General features: G+C 38.3%; 1 protein-coding gene across 1 annotated transcript; it reads left to right on the top strand.

The window, feature by feature from the left end:
• Positions 1–15,072: 15,072 nt before the first annotated feature.
• LOC134497033 (vomeronasal type-2 receptor 26-like) lies at positions 15,073–20,369 on the top strand. The gene is given in 4 exon segments (XM_063302749.1): positions 15,073–15,900; positions 17,529–17,746; positions 18,426–18,550; positions 19,471–20,369. Coding segments are annotated over 4 exon segments (2,070 nt in total).

The raw sequence follows: 20,369 nt of genomic DNA on the forward strand, positions 1-20,369 counted from the left end.
ATAGCTTTTTAATCAAATCTCCAAACTGAACCTTTGCATGGTCCTAGGTCCTGATGTAAACAAATAATCTTTTGACGCTCTAAAGTCGAAACTCTTCTACAAACTCAACAGGACTACAAACATTTCAACTGCTTTTTAGCGATTTGTCTGTGATCTTTTAGGATATTAAATTCCCCTTTACTGTCTACCTGTCATGAGTAAGGATGGCCAGCAGGGGGCTCCCACCCAGACTGTCAAGCGCATGCGTAGCACTGAGGAACTGTTCAGCCATTCAAAGAGACACAGATCCGGACCGCCTTAACCTTTGGGGTTTATATGGCTGGGTTTTCCCACACTTCCTCAGTTTGTTAGGATTCTTGTTAAGTACTACTAATAAATATTAGAGACCAAGTCATTGTCTCAGTGTGTTTCCTGGTAATCAGGACACTACCTTTCTTTGTCACAAGATCCTGTATGTGCATGCTGAATTTACACACATTGCATATGGTGCACGTACATATGTGCAAATAAGGATAGAACCTATATATTTGTCAAAAGGAATCTCATATCCATTACATTGTCCCCAGAATTTTGTTCAACGAGCTTCCTTCTCAAGAACCGTTTTCTTTGCCAGCTTAAGGAATTGTTCATCTTGAGAACAAATTATGAACATTAACGTTATTATCTTAATATTATTTTATACTGTATTTAAAAAAATAACTATCTATCTACTGTATATATATATCCTTTCAAACAGTCATTCACACTTGGGTCATCTTGAACGTGGACTGTTGCATGCCATCCATGTGGAAAAGCTCTTGAAAAGCAGTTTGGAAGTTGCAACTCGTCCAGAATTCAGTGTCATGGGAGATTATGGGCCTGCCACACCATGCCTATGTAAGACCTTTGCCCTGGGAACTGTACTGGTTACCCATAGGCTTACAGGTACAATGCACAGTGCTAGTTATACCTGTTGGAATTATCAGGAGTCAACTCAGCATTGTCTCATAACCATAAGGAGGTCTTTCAAGTAAACACATCTCTATTGTACTTGTGGGATGTCACATGGGTCATCTGATTTCCACTTACTCCTTCTTCTTGGGTTTGGGGATTGACAATCTCCATTTTTACCTCTTGGGCACACCTGCAAGCAGGAGGTGCTGCAGAATGCAGCTCTCATCCTCTCATCTCACTTGCATGCAGACTTTCTATTTCCATAAAAAGTGTCTGCAAAGAACCAGTGATGAATAAGTGCTTTCTACTACGAAGCTACTTGTATCCAGATCTACTGAATAAATGTAAGCTACCTTTTTTTTTCCCTCTTCATCTAACTACTGTGTGAAGACTGAATTTATTTTCTGAACATAATTAAGCTTAATGTGCAAGTTTCTTTGTTTGGTTCACTATTCTACTTTGCAAGATCATTGTTAGCTGCTTGGAGTTCTTTTATTAACCTTTAAAAACTCCATCAATACCTATAAAGCCCTTTATGGCATAGAGGCTGGTTATCTAAAGTGTCATGTGATTTCAGTAGTTTTTACTTGTCCTGTAAAATTGGCCAGAGAAGGCATTCTCCAGGTCCCCTCCATTAAGCAGTGTCATTGAATGGGGCCTAGGAAGCATGCCTTCTCTGCTCCATAGGGCAGGACATCTACCCAGAGGTCCATCTGACATCCACCCTGAATGCATATAAAAGAACCCTGAAGAAGTGGCTCTTCCCTCAACCAAGCTGAGTTAGACTTGGCTTTTCCCTTGGGTTAGATGAAGTGGCAGATGTTGTGTAGTCTGCTGTTTTTACAATGGATGCTTTTCTTCTTCTGGGTGTTTGTGGGTTTTTCATTTGTATGTTTTAGTAATGATTTCTTATTGCCCTCCACACAGAATCACAACAGAGTTGCATGGCCTTGTAAAATGAATGAATGAACAAATTAATTAATTAGTATCATCTACCTAGCTCCCTTTCCTTCTATAATTTGTCTATTTTTCTGTCTAGGCACAGAATGAGTAGATGCTACCTTTAACTTAAATAAAAACAGGACATAAAAATTTGACCATATGACCACAATGCTTTGTTTTAACCTGCAGTAACTAAAACCCCCAGTGTTTGGAATCTCATCTGATACCAGCAATTCTGGATTTTTCTGACATGGGAGCTTGCTAAAAGAATGTCTATATAATCATGAAAGAAAAAAACATAACTTGATTTTCAACAAGCAATTATTTTTGACAATCTGATTTTTTAAAATTGTTCTATTGTTACCAAACCTCCACGCTTTATTTCATTTATTTTTGTTACCCTTATCACTTCCAAAGTCGTGTTCAGCCTGAATGCTATTGAATAGATTTGAACTTTTTAATTAATTATTTAACTATAAGAAACATAAAGAAGAATCTACATTCCAGGACTGATACATGATACGTGTTTGTCTAATCTTTTTATAATAACATATGTTTAAATTTTAAAAGTTCAAAAGATAAGGGGGAAAAGCAAGAGCTAGGAATGTCTTCTCTCTCTCAATGACTAGTCTTATTCAATTTTTTTCAAACAGCCCATCTATTTCTGTGTTGCTTTGGAAAGAAAGAGCCACAATGGAAGGAAACATCATCTGCTGCCAAGATGCATGATGTACTTAAAGGAGTTGGACACCATCAAGACTTTAGTTCCCAACTTCACTGCATTTGCTTATCACAGAAGCCCCTCCACATCATATTCAGTGGAAATAGTGAACAGATTGTCATAGGTCTTACAGAAGTGCCAGAAGGTGTACATCAGTGAAGGGCTGTCAGTTAGTTGCAGACAGAATGTGGGGAAAAAATCCAATTTTGAAAGCCCAGCAAATATGTTATGTGTTTCCCCCCTTCCATTTTAAAGAATTAAATGGAGGCTCTTGTATTCTGTTCACTTTTTTCTATGGATCACTGTGGTCGCTTTGAATTCCCAACTGAGCAGACATTTCACTCCAGAAAAATTAGAAATTGGAATATTAATTTTGCTAAAACTTTTGAAATAACTGGACAAAACAATATATTCATGGGAACATACATTGTTTAGTCTATTAGGAAAAAGATGATTGGTTGAAATTTGAAAATAAAGAAACAAAGAAATTTGAGACTTTGCGATTATAGAAGTGGGACACTAGAGGGGACTAAAGTTCCAGGCAGGAAAAAGAAAAAGAGAGAGAGAAACCTGTCTTTTATTTTAGAACCAAAAGAGAAGCAGTGACATATATAAAATGACAGACAAAGGTATGACACTTGAGACATTTCAAAGGATTTTTGAAGAACTGGGAGATAAATTTATAGTTAAACTGACAGCAATAATTATTGCACCTGCTAATGCATTTTTTGAAGAAATTCTAAAGAAGAAATGAAAGATGGGAAAGAGAACAACATGGAAGAACTTATAGACTGACAGCATGAAGAGGTGAAACAAACTCCAGCTGATGTAGAAACATTGGAAAATAAATAAATTGTGGATTATGAAACAGAGATGACAGTCAGAGTGGAAATACAAATGACAATCCAAGAGATGAAAAATTAAGTCCTGGGCAAGGACTTATGACTGGATTTACAAAACAGGGTTTCTAAAGCCTTGAAGAAATCTTTGAGATGGGAGAAAGAAAGTTTCAATGGAGATTCAATCCTACCACAGCAACCTGACGAATTAAAGATCAAGACTGTAGAAGCAAAAGAAAGGAATGTAAAGGTGACTTGTTTGATCAGGGTTAAAATAAGAAATACTTCTGTAAAATTCTGGGAACCTTTTATGGACTTTTTGCTGATACTTGGGACAGAAATGAAAACAATTTTTGGATTTGTGAATGGATACGAGGGGACTACATCCTTTGCAGCCAAAGGTGGCGGACATCTGTACAGTCGGTAAAAACAAGGCCTGGAGCTGACTGTAGTTCCGATCACGAACTTCTTCTTGCACAATTTAGGATCAGACTAAAGAGATTAGGGAAGACCCACAGATCAGCTAGATATGAGCTCACTAATATTCCTAAGGAATATGCAGTGGAGGTGAAGAATAGATTTAAGGGACTGGGCTTAGTAGATAGGGTCCTGGAAGAACTCTGGACAGAAGTTCGCAGCATTGTTCAGGAGGCGGCAACAAAATACATCCCAAAGAAAGAGAAAACCAGGAAGGCAAAATGGCTGTCTGCTGAGACACTAGAAGTAGCCCAAGAAAGAAGGAAAGCAAAAGGCAACAGTGATAGGGGGAGATATGCCCAATTAAATGCAAAATTCCAGAGGTTAGCCAGAAGAGATAAGGAATTATTTTTCAACAAGCAATGTGCGGAAGTGGAAGAAGACAATAGAATAGGAAGGACGAGAGACCTCTTCCAGAAAATTAGAAACATTGGAGGTAAATTCCAGGCAAAAATGGGTATGATAAAAAACAAAGATGGCAAGGACCTAACAGAAGAAGAAGAGATCAAGAAAAGGTGGCAAGAATATACAGAAGACCTGTATAGGAAGGATAACAATATCGGGGATAGCTTTGAGGGTGTGGTCAGTGAGCTAGAGCCAGACATCCTGAAGAGTGAGGTTGAGTGGGCCTTAAGAAGCATTGCTAATAACAAGGCAGCAGGAGACGACGGCATCCCAGCTGAACTGTTCAAAATCTTACAAGATGATGCTGTCAAGGTAATGCATGCTATATGCCAGCAAATTTGGAAAACACAAGAATGGCCATCAGATTGGAAAAAATCAACTTATATCCCCATACCAAAAAAGGGAAACACTAAAGAATGTTCAAACTATCGAACAGTGGCACTCATTTTGCATGCCAGTAAGGTAATGCTCAAGATCCTGCAAGGTAGACTTCAGCAGTTCATGGAGCGAGAATTGCCAGATGTACAAGCTGGGTTTAGAAAAGGCAGAGGAACTAGAGACCAAATTGCCAATATCCGCTGGATAATGGAAAAAGCCAGGGAGTTTCAGAAAAACATCTATTTCTGTTTTATTGACTATTCTAAAGCCTTTGACTGTGTGGACCATAACAAATTGTGGCAAGTTCTTAGTGGTATGGGGCTACCAAGTCATCTTGTATGCCTCCTGAAGAATCTGTATAACAACCAAGTAGCAACAGTAAGAACAGACCACGGAACAACGGACTGGTTTAAGATTGGGAAAGGAGTATGGCAGGGCTGTATACTCTCACCCTACCTATTCAACTTGTATGCAGAACACATCATGCGACAAGCTGGCCTTGAGGAATCCAAGGCTGGAGTTAAAATCTCTGGAAGAAGCATTAACAATCTCAGATATGCAGATGATACCACTTTGATGGCTGAAAGTGAAGAGGAACTGAGGAGCCTTATGATGAAGGTGAAAGAAGAAAGTGCAAAAGCTGGTTTGCAGCTAAACCTCAAAAAAACCAAGATTATGGCAACCAGCTTGATTGATAACTGGCAAATAGAGGGAGAAAATGTAGAAGCAGTGAAAGACTTTGTATTCCTAGGTGCAAAGATTACTGCAGATGCTGACTGCAGTCAGGAAATCAGAAGACGCTTAATCCTTGGGAGAAGAGCAATGACAAATCTCGATAAAATAGTTAAGAGCAGAGACATCACACTGACAACAAAGGCCCGCATAGTTAAAGCAATGGTGTTCCCTGTAGTAACATATGGCTGCGAGAGCTGGACCATAAGGAAGGCTGAGCGAAGGAAGATCGATGCTTTTGAACTGTGGTGTTGGAGGAAAATTCTGAGAGTGCCTTGGACTGCAAGAAGATCAAACCAGTCCATCCTCCAGGAAATCAAGCCAGACTGCTCACTTGAGGGAATGATATTAAAGGCAAAACTGAAATACTTTGGCCACATAATGAGAAGACAAGACACCCTGGAGAAGATGCTGATGCTAGGGAGAGTGGAAGGCAAAAGGAAGAGGGGCCGACCAAGGGCAAGATGGATGGATGATATTCTAGAGGTGACGGACTCATCCCTGGGGGAGCTAGGGGTGTTGATGACCGACAGGAAGCTCTGGCGTGGGCTGGTCCATGAAGTCACGAAGAGTCGGAAGCGACTAAACGAATAAACAACAAAAACGAGGGGAGGTATGGGAAGAAGTGAATGATGTGTCACACCATAGTGTCTTCCCTGGCAGAAGAGCTGACTCAGCCAACAAGCTTCCAAAGAGACGAATGCTGTACTACTACTTAACCTTGATTATTTACAGAATCACACCTCAGATACTTGATCTATATGAGGGAAGATATAAAATGTGGTGAATCTATGAATTAGGAGTGTATTGATTCAAGGAGAGAAAAGCTGCCCAGAGTCACTCGCTGAGATGGGCGGCTATAGAAATCAAATAAATTAATAAAAAATAAATTAAAAGGCCATTCTTCATTTGAGCATAACAGACCTGTGTACTCTAAAATCAAGACTTGTTCATGTCTGACTGAAAAAAAAAGGAGGAAGAGGAAGTAGAAGAAGGAATCTAGATAAAATAACAAAAGACAACATCAGGGAAATTTTACTGGAGGAAAAAAGATCTCTTGGAGAATTTATATTCAGAACAATATATGCTGAAGAGGTTTTGGATAAAATCTTTATAAGTTAGTAAACATCAATAGATGTGATGTTGTTTAAAAATACGGCCAAGGACACTATTGGAATCATTAAAATAAACCATATTCATCTGCCTATCTCATGATTGAGATAGAGTTATAGGAATGAGATTTTGGAAACAAAGCATGAAGCCTCTACAGAAAACTTCATATTCTGCATTAGAATATCACTGAAGGTAGGAGAAGGTAGGCAGTACTACTAGTCTTGATATCCAAATGTTCAACACTCTCACTTCCACCCAAGGAGCTCAGAGCTTCTTATTTCACAGCATCAGTCCTTGCTTACTGTAGATTATTTCTACAGCCAATTTGCAGATAAGTTTTCTCCATGCTACTTTCTTCCCTTATTCATGGACAGGTTCCTCCTCACTCTCAACTCAATGACCCTTGCTTGCCAGGTAACAGCAAGGAAAAGCTGGAAGGGAAGAAATTTTGCTGCTATAATTGTGCTCCATGACCAGAAGGGATGATCTCAGAGGAAAAAGTTATGTGATACACTCATTAGAAACATGAATGACATTAACTATTCAGAGTTCCTTGGGACTGAAAAGAAGAAATGCCATTGGAAGAACATTTAAATCCTTTGACAAGAGTCTAATTTTGGTAAGTTGACAAATAGGTTCCTTTGCCAACAACTTAGGATGTAGAAAATGTAGGGAAATATCTCAAGTTAGCTCCTTGGTTCCAAGTTCTCCAAGTTGCCAGATTTAGGAGGGCTGATGCAGAAGGACCATCTTTCCCTTTTTGTCCCTGAAGAAGACTGATGCTTTAACAGAGGAGAAAATTAAATTGGATTTCTTCCTATACTAAACCACCAGTTTAAATCCACCCCAAATCCAGGCTTGTATTCAACGATTGACAAATCAGCATTGGTTTTATTCCTACTATAGCTATTTACTCCTAGTAATAGTTTAGGAAGTGGAGAAACAGCATTGTCACCTTAATCAACTCCCTCTTTCAACTGAATCATTAAGGTTTGAATAAATATAAGGAAATCAAATAGTTCATCTCTTTCATAGCTGTAGCCTTGTCCTAAGATTATGCATCGTAAGAGTTTGTTTGTTTGTTTTGGAATGTAATTGCTTTAAAATAGCTAATTATCTTGTTTCAGACATGGATTACTGTCTTAGATGTCCAGAAGATCAGTATCCAATGAAGAACCAAGATCAGTGCATTCCTAAAAGTTTAAGCTTCCTTTCTTTTGCTGATCCTCTGGGAATTATGTCCATTTCTTTGACTCTTTTCTTTGTTGTGATCACAGCTCTGATACTTGGAATATTTGTTAAAAGTCAGGATACACCAATTGTCAAAGCAAATAACCAGAGCCTGAGTCACATTCTTCCTGTCTCCCTTCTATTCTGCTTCCTCTGCTGTTTTTTTGTTCATTTGACAGGCTAATAAGCATACCTGCTTCTTCCACCAAACCATGTTTGGCATCATCTTTCCCACTGCAGTTTCTTCTGTTTTAGCCAAAACTGTTACAGTGGGTTGTGGCTGTTATGGCATCCAAACCTGGAAACCTGTTTCAAAGAGGGGTGGGCAAAAACCTGGGATATTCTATTGTTTCATTCTGTTCCCTTATCCAAGTTGGCCTATGTGCTCTATGGCTAGGTACTTCTCCACCTTTCCCTGATCTGAACGATCATTTGATAATGGAGGAAATTATAATAGAATGTAATGAAGGATCAGTGGTCATGTTTTACTGTGTCTTGGGCTACTTGGCCTTTCTGGCCATTGACAGTTTCATTGTGGCCTTCTGAGTCTGGCAGCTACCTGACACTTTCAGTAAAGCCAAGTTCATCACTTTCAGCATGTTGGTTTTTTGCAGTGTTTGGTTGTCTTTTGTTCCAACCTACCTCAGTACTAAAGGAAAATATATGGTGGCTGTGGAGATCTTCTCCATCTTGGCTTCCAGCGCCAGATTATTATTTTGCATCTTTATTCCCAAATGCTACATTATTGTGTTGAGGTCAGATCTGAACACTAAGGAGCAGCTAGTAAAGAGAAAGTATTGAGTTATCTAAGAGAATTGGTTCCTATCTTCTGTTATTAATTCACCTCCCTTGAGAAGGTTAATAGAATGTTGAATTTCCTACTAAAGTTCATATAGAAACATTTCTTGTTTTCCTTTCTACTTAAAAATGGGAGATTGTGTTTCATCTTATTACAGACTTTGTAAAATACTTGCTCCAAAGTGTCCTGAAGTAAGAATTAACCTTTTTTTTATGTTGATAAAACATATTGGTTAGCCAATATCACATACTGATATTGTATAATACGTATTGGTTGGTCAATATCATGTGTTGATACTCTTATCATGTATTTTGTTGATTATTGTGTTTAAATTAACTTAGCCAGGCTGAACCCTTATGATTGCTAAATAAATAAATGATAGCCTTCTTGGAATTTTGTCTCCCCCCCCCACACACACACACACACACATATCCCATTGGTTTGATTACCAGGATTAATCTGGCATCTGAGAGAGGTAATAATGAGATCTTGGGGGGTTGTTATTTGAGAAATACTGGCATGGAGGATATCAGTGAATGATAAAATAATCAAGCAGAGATGGGACAGCTTCTTTCTTTTTATTGCTTAAGGTTCTTATTCCACTCTTAGAATTTAAATGGCATTACTATGTTTTTGCCTTTCTAAATTAAAGGGAGAGATATGATTACAGTTATTTTTTGAAAACTGAACATGTTAAACAAGTAGACTCTCTTTAGTCAGAACTAAGCACTACCATACCATATCCAATACAGCTCAGTACCACGTACTGTATGTGTTTCCACAGGTAATATTCATGATCCCAATTCATTGGTTGCATACCCAGGTGTATTATCATTCTTAGTCTTGTCTATAGCTCTGTGTGTTTTCACTTCACAATCTATCACTACACCACTATACTAGAAATGTCATGAAGGCACTATTAATTCAATAAATAAGTATATAATGAGTGAAAAGTTTCTGAGATACTTCTGTTCCCATTCTGAAATGTCTGAGTTTCTTTTACTCTCTTTTAAAAAAAAATTCATATGGCTTATTGCAATCAGCAATCCATTTGGCTACTTTGTACATCATGGCCCCCAATGAAGGTCTTCAGTGCCATTTATTCCTCCATTTCAGGTAGAAATCAGTTGGGCTCACTGTTACTGACAATGAAGGTGGAGATAATGTTGGCAGAGTGCTAGAAAGCCTTTGGCCCAGGACAGATCAGAAAAGTCACACACCAGGCATTTCTATAAAAATAATTTTATTTACAGAAAACAAACATATTTAAAGGCTGTTTGCTGAGAGGAGAGATTTCTCTCAGCTGCATATTCTCTGCAAGCCTACACAGAAGGGAAACTGAAACTGAAACAAGTCCAGGCAAGCTCCTCCCCTTAGGCAATGCAACCATTAACACGTGAAAAGGGGACAATTAAATTCAACCTCTTCACCTGGCCAAAATGATTAGTTACCATAGTAACTTTAATCTGTAGTAAAAACATATTAACAGATAATTTCTTAAAGACAATGGACATGATGCTTCTGCAGAATAGAATCTGTTCAGTATTTGTGAACATTTCAACATTTCATTTTACAAGTACTGTTAATAACAGAGCATTATGGAAATGGCTTGCCATTGCCAACTCCTGAGCTGGTGGTTTTTTCTTTGTCTTTATTTTGTTACTTTGCGATGGTGGAGAAAATTTGAAGCTGTTGACTTCCATTATTCTTTAATAAACTGTTTATTACTTCTACTTTCCATTTTGGACTTCCAGAACTCATAAGCCTGTTTAATAACCTTTAGTGCTCAAGTCCCAACAGAATTTATGCAGTGAAAGGCATAACTTGTTTATACCTCAACTGTTCTACTATCTCCCCTATAATTATGGAAATCACTATAATATTCCACAGTGCTAAAACCTCCAGTGACTTTCCAGAAGAGGTATCAACCAAATCTGAATGTCTTATATGTACCCTGGTCTTCTGTCAATAGCAAAATTAGGGACAAGGGAATGGGAGGGCTCTGTTACTTTGGCCAGCTTCTCTCTCATAATGCATACATGAGATTTCAAATGTTGATTCTCAGGTGGCCCTCAGCCTGCTTTTGTAATTTGAAGGAGAGAAAGGACATAGAGAAAGGACATTTCCATCTGGGAAATAAATCTGTCAGCCATCCAATCACTCAGATTGAAATCTGGCCAACGGTCATAATAATGTAGCAGAGAGAAATGGGAGGGTTAATGTGCAGATGGAACACTGTCATCAGAATGGGAGTAATGCTACTTCTCTTTCTTTTCCTCTTTCTTCCCAATGTGGTGAGCAGCACAGATGCTTTTTCATGCACTGGACATGATCCTCTCTATATCCCACATGAATGGTATGAACCAGGTGATTTCCTCATTGGTGGGATGGTGTCACATATCCATTACATTTTCTCCAACATTTTGTTCAACAAACACCCTTCTCAGGAGTCATTTAACCTCCCAATGTAAGAAATTTTCACCACCCCCACTCTACACATTAGCCCCGTAAAAATGCTTATTATTTTACTGTTTTTTTCATGTTTATTTGACTGTTTGCAAAGTACTTAGTTTTGAAAAGATGGATGGATGGATGGATGGATGGATGGAGACAGCAGTAATTTGTTGATAAGAAAATGAAATGAAAGCTTCACTGTGAGGAGAATCTGCTCATATTATCAGAATACTTCAGAATCCAACTGTACTCTACTTTAGTACATAGGGTGGAATTATTCCGGAAGGGACACAATGACCCAAAATCTGCACAGATCCCATTTTCTCTTTCCTCGCTGCTAGCTCTAATACATAGATTTTGAGCTTTCCCATTACAGAAGGGGAAAATGGAAGAATAGCCTTTACTATGCCAGAGTTGCATTTATAAAGGGATATGGCACCCATGTTATTTTGAATTTCATGGGGAAAACATGGTCTGAAAGTGGAAGAAAAAAATTAAGAGGTATACTGTAAAATAGTTTGGAAAACAATCATAGTATAAGTTGCTTAATTATCAGGACCACATATGCTGGGTTTAAATTCCTTCTTCACATTAGGGCTTTCACTAAATATTGGAAGTGATGAGTCAACAATCCAAGTTTTGTTTCCTCTGTTTTTTTCTACAATGATTCTTACATTTATTATCAATTTGTGGTTGTTTTCACATCCTTTTTATATGTATTTCCTTTTGCCAATCTGTTCTTCTCAACAGATTCTTTCTTTTTTTTTCCTCCTATCTCTTGTTTCATACTTGAGGCTTCACTCATAAAAATTTCACTCATATATTCAGATATACAATTCCACTAATGACACAATTTCTGTGGAAAAAATGTACTTCATCAGAAATGTTCTTCATGTTGATTCTGGTTATTTGTTCTTATATTCATATATAAAAGACATTGTTTTAGGTTTCTATGCATATGAATGGATCTGATCCTGCTGAGATGATTTCTTAGTAATGGCTTTAGACATTCTGCCAGTTTCATGAGAAAATTATCTGGACAACCCAGTTTAAGCCCTGGATGGCTGCTCCTCAGTGCAATCAACCCTGAGGTAGAAGAACCAGTAGTTGACCAGTAATGAGTCACATTAAAAAGCAGTTTTATCATCCATGACCTTCCAGTCTCAAACTGTCAAAAAATAAAAAGTGGAAATAAAATTGTGTTCTGACAGCTCTATGCTGCTTAGAAGTGCTCTGAGAAATCAAAGATACGATTTGGGTGAAAAACTGATCCAAACAGGCTTCATGTTATGGTATGAAAGCCTGAAGCCACAATTTACTCCAGGGTAGCCACAACACATTTTCAAATAGGATGCTAATTTGATTAACTTTACTTAAATTGTGTTCCTTTTGTATAGTGAGGCACATACAGCTCTCCATTCAACGCTGTATCCATAGTGTCATAAAGTGATTTTGTACTTTAAACAAAACTATCATCTAACAAAAAATTCCTCTATTTCCAGAGTGGTGACCAAATTCTACCAGCATATCTGTCATGAGTGCCGTTGAGCTGAAGACATCAGCGCAATGGCACACATGACAATAACGAGGAAACAGGGGAAGGGGCTCAAGATAAGTAGCCATCAACTTACAAAGACTGAAGGACAAGAGACAATGGCTAAACGGATCGCGAGGCACACCCAAGCTGTTAGCGCTAGCGCAACGGAGATCGCCCAGCTGACAGCAATCACCGGAGGAATAGGGAAACCGATGATGGGCGATCCCGGAGCGCCAGCGGGGCCTCGCAACCCCTCACCTACCGGCAAGACAGCGTGTTGGACAAAGGGGGGGTGACGTAACCTCGAGTGAGGGGGCGCTGACCGGCGCGGGGTATTTAAACCCCGCACCGGCGCGCTCCTGTCACTCTCAGCTTTTTTCTACAACTGTACTACGCTATGAATAAACCAGAGCCTGCTTCAACTGAACCAGTGTCTGTGTGTTACTCAGCGGTAGGCAGTGCATGACAATATCCTAGCCTTGGTCTTTGCTATTGATGAGATCAATAACAATCCCAAGATTTTACCCAACATTACTCTTGGGTTCCACATTTATGACAGCTATTCTGATTCAAGGATGACTTACCGTATACCATTTTGGACATGCTCTTCACCTCACAAGAGTTCGTTCCAAACTACAGATGTGGCAGCCAGAGAAATGTAATAGGAATTATTGGGGGATTTGGCTCTGATACAACCTCACGCATGGCAGATATCTTACATCTTTATAAGATTCCACAGGTAATACTAATGCATGAAAGCCAGGATAATTTCTCCATTATTATTAATTCTTCTCCTTTATGAATGCTATCAATTTAATGATCCTTTAGGTTAGAATGAAATGATGAGGTATAAATAAAAGGAGCTGAAATAGTTTCAGTATTTATCATATTCATAAATGTGTGCATTGGATTCCGATTGTGTCATACCATGAGTAATGGGTTTAAATTAGACACAAGTAACTTATTAGACAGTCGATTTGGTGTAGTGGTTAAGGCACCAGGCTAGAAACCAGGAGACCATGACTTCTAGTCCCACCTTAGAAATGAAGCCAGATGGGTGACCTTGGACCAGTCACTGTCAGCCCTAGGAAAAAAGCAAGGGCAAACCACTTCTGAAATCTTACCAAGAAAGCTGCAGAGCCATGTCCAGGAAGTCACCCAGGAATCAACACTGATTCAAATGAATCCTCCCCCCAAAAAAAGTGAATATTAATGATTTCACTGCATCTGCAGTTGCCTTGAGAAATATGATCATTTAGTTGAGATATTTCACAAAGATAAATATATGTGATGTGCCTCCATTACAATTGAAACTCACCTACTTAGAATCAAATATCACTTATATTACTTGAAGCAGGATAGGAAGTGTATTGATGCTTTTGAACTTTGGTGTTGGAGAAGACTCCTGAGCATACCATGGACAGCCAAGAAAACAAACAAATTGATCATCAAATAACTCAACCCAGAGTTCTCACTCAAGGTGCAAATGACCAGGTTCAAATTTTCCTACTTTAGAACTTTATATGAAGACCTAGTTCTCTAAAGAAGGCTCTAATGCTGGGAAAGATGGAAGGAAGGTGGATGGACTCAGAGTGGTGATGAACACACAGTTGGAAGACCTGAAAGAACAGGTTAGAAAGAGATCGTCATGCAGAAGATCTTTGCTGGGAGTCAAAAATGAGTCAATGGTACATTATCAATCAATCAATTACTTATATTAATCAAGTACTGTATATAAGCCATCAGATATTAATCAAGAATTAATATTTACCTTGAATGAAATAATACTATGCATAAATTCAACAGGTAAAAAAATCATTTGTTAACTATAAACATTGAAGAAATCATCTATTATGCAGCTGCAGTTATAAAAGGCAAATCTTTTCCACTTTTATATTTCTTTCTGACAGAGTGGTTCTCATCCTGATGAGCATCCAGAAAAAAATAATCAGTTGTTTTATTAGTTGTAAGAGAGATTTTAAAAATTATACTTTCAGAGTACTATTTTAGAAAGTTACGCTTTTCAAATTACTATTTTAACTCTCAAATTTAAGTTCAAACTTTTTAATATACTGTTAAATTTTCATGTTATTCTTATCGGAAAAGTTTCCAGATGCAAATATTATTCAAACAATGGTTTCTTGCTCCTGAGTGAATATATTTTGGGGATGTCATTGTTGTTGTCGTTGTTTATGAATTACAGCTACTTCTGTTTAACCAGTGTTCCTCAGTTTACCTTTAGAAGATCAACTGTCCCCCTTCTTTGCTTTTCTGGCAAATCCTTTTTGTGTGATTGCATCTCACAGTTCTGTATAAGCCACTTCCCTGATATTTCTGGATAAGAAAAAGTGTGCTTAAATAAATAAATGAGCCAATGATTCGTGAGAAATAACAAATCACAATCCCTGTTTGAACTCTGAATTATTCTCATTTTTTTTCTTTTGAAAAGATTTCATATGGCTCATTTGAACCAGCATCCAATAATCAGATCCATTCCCCTCCTGTTCTCCGCATGGTTCCTAGTGAATTACTTCAGTACCATGGACTTGTCCAATTGCTTCTGTATTTCCAATGGTGGTGGATTGGACTCATGGCTATAGATGATGAAACTGGAAATTATTTCTTGCGAGCTGTTGAGCAAATACTTTTACAGAAAGGAATCTGTCCAGCTTTCTCAGAACGGTTGACAAAACATATCTACTTTTTTGATAAAATAGATACAATGGCCATTGATAGATTGGACATTTTGAAGAATTTTATGCTAAATACAGCCAAAGTCATCATCATTCATGGAGAAACTGCATCCATTACATGGTTAATAGTTGCTGTAGGAACAACTCAAATCATGCAATCTATATTTCCACAGGAAAAGGAGAAGTACCGTCCAACAAAGGTGTGGGTTACTACAGCCCAAATTGATTTTACCTTATTTCACTTTCAAAAGATTCTTGATGTTAAAATCCAAATCTTCCATGGCGCCCTTTCTTTCAACATTCACTCAAAGCAAATTCAAGGTTTTCAACAATTCCTTGAGAGTGTAAATCCTTTTGGGGAAGATGAAGATGGTTTTATCCATGATTTCTGGCAACAAGCATTCAGTTGCTTCCTTTCCAAAACTGATTTGTTAAGTCTCATCTTTGGACCCTATACTGGAAAGGAAACATTAGAGAGTCTTCCTGCACCATTCTTTGAAATGAGCATGACTGGTCATAGTTATAGTGTCTATAATGCTGTCTATGCATTGGCTCATACCTTACGTGCAGTGTACTCAACCAGAGTCAACCACAGACCATCGGAGCATGGAGGCAGACTGTCAGCTCAGTATATAAAACCTTGGCAGGTAATGTTACTTGCATGACAAAAGGCAATGGTGAAAAAACTGGCAAGATCCAGCTGACCTTTCCTGTTCTTGGAGGCTAAGTAGGGTTATGTCCAATTAGAACTTTAATTGAGGGATCACTAGGAGATCCCAAAATTGTAGGGTAGATTTTGAAAGGCAAAACACCTCCATACGGTTACCAAAACCCTGTATGGACTTGTGAGTTAAGCTCAACTTGAGCAAGTCTTTACTTTCTTTTATACTTGGATACACAAGTCAAACACTGGTTAGATTACCACTGATTGTTACTAGAAACCAAGCACACTTTATATTAAGAATACAAGTAGACTGAGTTTTTTATTGCTTTGATGGATTGCTTTTTATTTCATAATTTAAGGACTTAGGTTTTTATTGGGAACATTTTAAATAGGGCAAAGAAATGGTTAATAATTCTGTTGTGAACTATGACTTTTCAAGTCATCACCAACCCTCACACTCTTATACAGTTAGAGGAAAATGAGGATTTTTCTTCATTTTTTTCCAATTTAATATGCTGTGGGGAAAAATGATACAACGGAGAATTAGGATTCTGGCTGCCCAGCAGTAGGATCGCCCTCTGAAAACACAGCAGAACTAGGCCAAATTTAATCTAGAGGGAATAAGCCAGCAAAAGAAAGATAGCTCTTGAAAATGGGCCCAATCTACCCCCAAAAGATCAGGAAAAAAACCTGGGTAGCAGCTCAGAACATTGCCAACAGTTCCATTTTATGCTCCCCAAGATCTCTTTCTTCTAGGTCACATGACCAAGAGGGGAGCTATTATTAAAGGGCTAGAAAGAATTCCAGAAACTACGTTTTGCAGATTTCCCCTAACTTGTTTCCAAGTGAATCATTCATTGTTCCATGACAGCTTATAACGACAGGGCCCAACAAAGCCCTAATAGAAGCTATTCACAGATGTGGGGAGACATTTGTGCAAAGATTGTCTTCCTGCTACCCAAAGTATCTTTATGGAACAGCAAGTAAGAAGACGTTCTGTTGATATCAGCTGGCAATTTAGTCCATGCAGAAATTTATCATTTCCAGTCCACGGCTTAATTCATACCTATAAGGTGATCATAGGGATGTATCCATGACATCATCCCAATCTCCCAACATTCTTCACTCCTGGAGCAGCCTGCTATCTGTTCCCCAGGAAACTGGTCCATCAGACAAAATTCAGTCCCTTTCTGGAATGCCTGGAATTGAGATATTTCTCCGATGTTTATTCCATGCTAGCCCCTGTATGAATAAATCTGTTTCTCCCTGCAAAGCTTAGAAAAGATTCTTCTCCTTTCTGTGGGATTCAAGTTTGTAGAGATGTATAAATGAATATAAAGGCACAGTGTGTATGTAGATCTGAGTGAAGGAAATGTCTCATGCATGTGCTTTCTCACATGGGCTTTGCTAGTTAGGGGTGAGTCCTAAAGCACCCTCAGAACTTGCTACTTAATCATTTAAAGACAAGAACAGAATTCCAAGTAAACGTTTACTATTTTAATTGGCGCCTTGTTGCTTGATTTGCCTTTCAAACAGGAGCCTTTGGGTGGGGGGAGAAAGCATGTTGTAATGCTTTATAATCCATTACATTATTTTTCCTTCTTCGTGCAGCTTCATTCATTTCTTCAGAGGATTGCATTCAACAATAGTGCGGGAGATGAAATCACGTTTAATTAACATGGAGAATTGGCAGGCGGATTTGATATTACAAACTTGGTCACTTTTTCTAATAATTCCTATACCAAGGTCCAAGTTGGAAGGCTGGATCCTCGGGAAGGGTTTACTATTAATGAGGACAAAATTGAATGGGAGAGAGATTTCACTCAGGTAGGAAAATAAAGAGCAATATTCACCATCAATGAGGCCACTAGATCTGGGCAACAATCCTTGGTCCAGGCAAAACCTTACTGACCCCACAGAAAGCTCATCCGGCAAAGAAACTAGAGAACCGGTTGAACTGCAAACATGCACTGGCTGAGTCCCCAGAAGACAGTAAATTCCAAGCCCAGGTTAACAAGCATAATTCCTGCATTCATTTCACATGTTATACCCAAACAAATGAACCAATATAATGACTTAGCACAATGGCCTATTTCATGCAACATGCTAGAATAATGGCCAGGTTCTACAACAGGCTGAACCCCCAGTCTTATTTTGACCTAATCTTTCATATTGTGTAAACTCACTGTGTTGCTCCAGTGGAACTTATATAAGTGACAATAATTGGAAATAATTAGTTACCCCTATGTTCTTTAGAAATCTTGCAGAAACTCTTAAATCAGTGGGTTTTTTTATTATTATTATTTTATGCTATCTTAGTTGAAACATCCATCACTCTAAGTATGGAAATCGTAATCTTTTTCTGTTTGATGCTGCATAAAAGAGATACAGTTTCCCACTCTGAAAACATTCAGTAGATGGCTTCTCCAAATACTCCTAGTGAAACATCAAGCGTGAAATGGCATCTCCAAGGATTTCCTTAATACTAGAGCAATTTCTATATTTTTATACACCTCTTTCCCTGTGTAATGAAAAGTGCCACCCTGGCTACAGTAAGAAAAAGAAGGAGGGGGAGACATTTTGCTGCTATGATTGTGCTCCATGTCCAGATGGGATGTTTTCAAGCCAAGAGGGTAGGACATATTGTGCTAAGTTATAACAAGTGGCTCAGAAAAAATGCAAGAAGCTGCTCTCCAGATTCAGTGTATGAAGTTTTTTTAAAAAAATATATTAAATGATTGTGGAATGTAGCTTTTCCTTTATTTATAGTTATTTATTTATTTGTTTGTTTGTTTATTTATAGAAATTAGTGGTTGAGCTTTCAACATTTCCCCTTTGGCATTTGACTATTAGAAGCAACCTTTTTGGGACAAATGAAAAATGAACTTCACAATAATACTGAGGTGTAGCTCATTTCATAACAGCTAATCTTCTAATTTGGAAGACCATTGTGTATAATAATCTACAGATTGTTAATATGAGAAGTCAGAGTCAAGACCACATGAATCAATGAGGAGAGAGAGTAATAAATCCAACCTTCTACCTCAAAGGAAACAGAAGTGGAGATCCATTCTGTATGGATGGACATCTGTTCTGTAAAACTGTGGTTGATTGTATGAGTAATGAAAAATTGCTTCTGTGGGTCCCAAGCAAAGCAACTGTTTGTCCATTTTAAGGCATGTACGATGAGGGTTTAAAAAGTAGGAATTGCCAAAAGCTGCTAGAAAAGTGGTTACAAGTCATGGAGAAACTCCTGAACTGATCCAAAGGTTTGTTCCTAAACTGCGAGAGAGAAAGATGGATTTGCAACCTATCCAAAAGCAAAGGGATGGAAGACAAATAGCAATATTAGCCACATACAGTACTCCAGTCAGTAAATAAATAAAAGCTTTACATTTAAATGATATGGCAACATTCAAAGTCATTTAAAATAAGAATATTTTGCTGCATCACATTAACTGCATGAATATATAGCTGGGTCTCTGTGAACATGTTACACCGGAGGATTTGAATTACGATTCTTTCTCAGTAACGGTACGTTTGTTGGTTTCAGATACAGAAACATGTTTCAGTTGTCCAGAGGATCACTATCCAAACAAATTCCAAGATCAATGCATTCCTAAAATTCCAAACTTTCTCACTTTTGAAGATACTTTGGCTATCACTGCAACTTTCTCAGCACTTTTACTGTCTCTGATCACAGTTCTGGTGCTAGGCATCTTCCTGAAGCACCACAATACTGCCATTGTCAAAGCCAACAATCAAAGTCTCACCTACCTTCTTCTCATCTCCCTCCTCTTGTGTTTCCTCTCTTCTTTGCTTTTTATTGGAAGGCCTAATCAAGTGACCTGCTTTCTTCGCCAGACTACTTTTGCCTTCATCTTTTCTGTGTCCCTCTCTAGCATATTGGCAAAAACCATTTCTGTGGTCTTGGCTTTCATGGCTACCAAGCCAGGATCCAGGATGAGGAAATGGGTGGGGAAAAGACTGGCCTATTCCATTGTGTTCATCTGCTCCAAATTTCAAGCAGGAATCTGTGTTCTGTGGCTGGCAATTTCTCCCCCCTTCCCTGATGTGGACATGTACTCAATGACTGAGGAAATTATTGTTTTATGTAATGAAGGCTCAGTCCCCATGTTTTATTGCATTTTGAGCTACTTGGGATTTCTGGCCATTGTCAGTTACATTGTGGCCTTCCTAGCTAGGAAGTTGCCAGACAGTTTCAATGAAGCCAAGTTCATCACCTTCAGCATGCTAGTGTTTTGCAGTGTTTGGTTGTCCTTCATCCCAACCTATTTGAGCACTAAAGGAAAATACATGGTGGCCGTGGAGATCTTCTCCATCTTGGCCTCCAGTGCTGGGTTACTTAGTTGCATCTTTTTCCCTAAATGCTACATTATTGTGCTGAGGCCCCAGTTAAATAACAGGCAGCAATTGATCCAAAGAAAGTAA

Source organism: Candoia aspera, chromosome 4 (assembly GCF_035149785.1).
Source record: "Candoia aspera isolate rCanAsp1 chromosome 4, rCanAsp1.hap2, whole genome shotgun sequence".
Classification (NCBI taxonomy): domain Eukaryota; kingdom Metazoa; phylum Chordata; class Lepidosauria; order Squamata; family Boidae; genus Candoia; species Candoia aspera.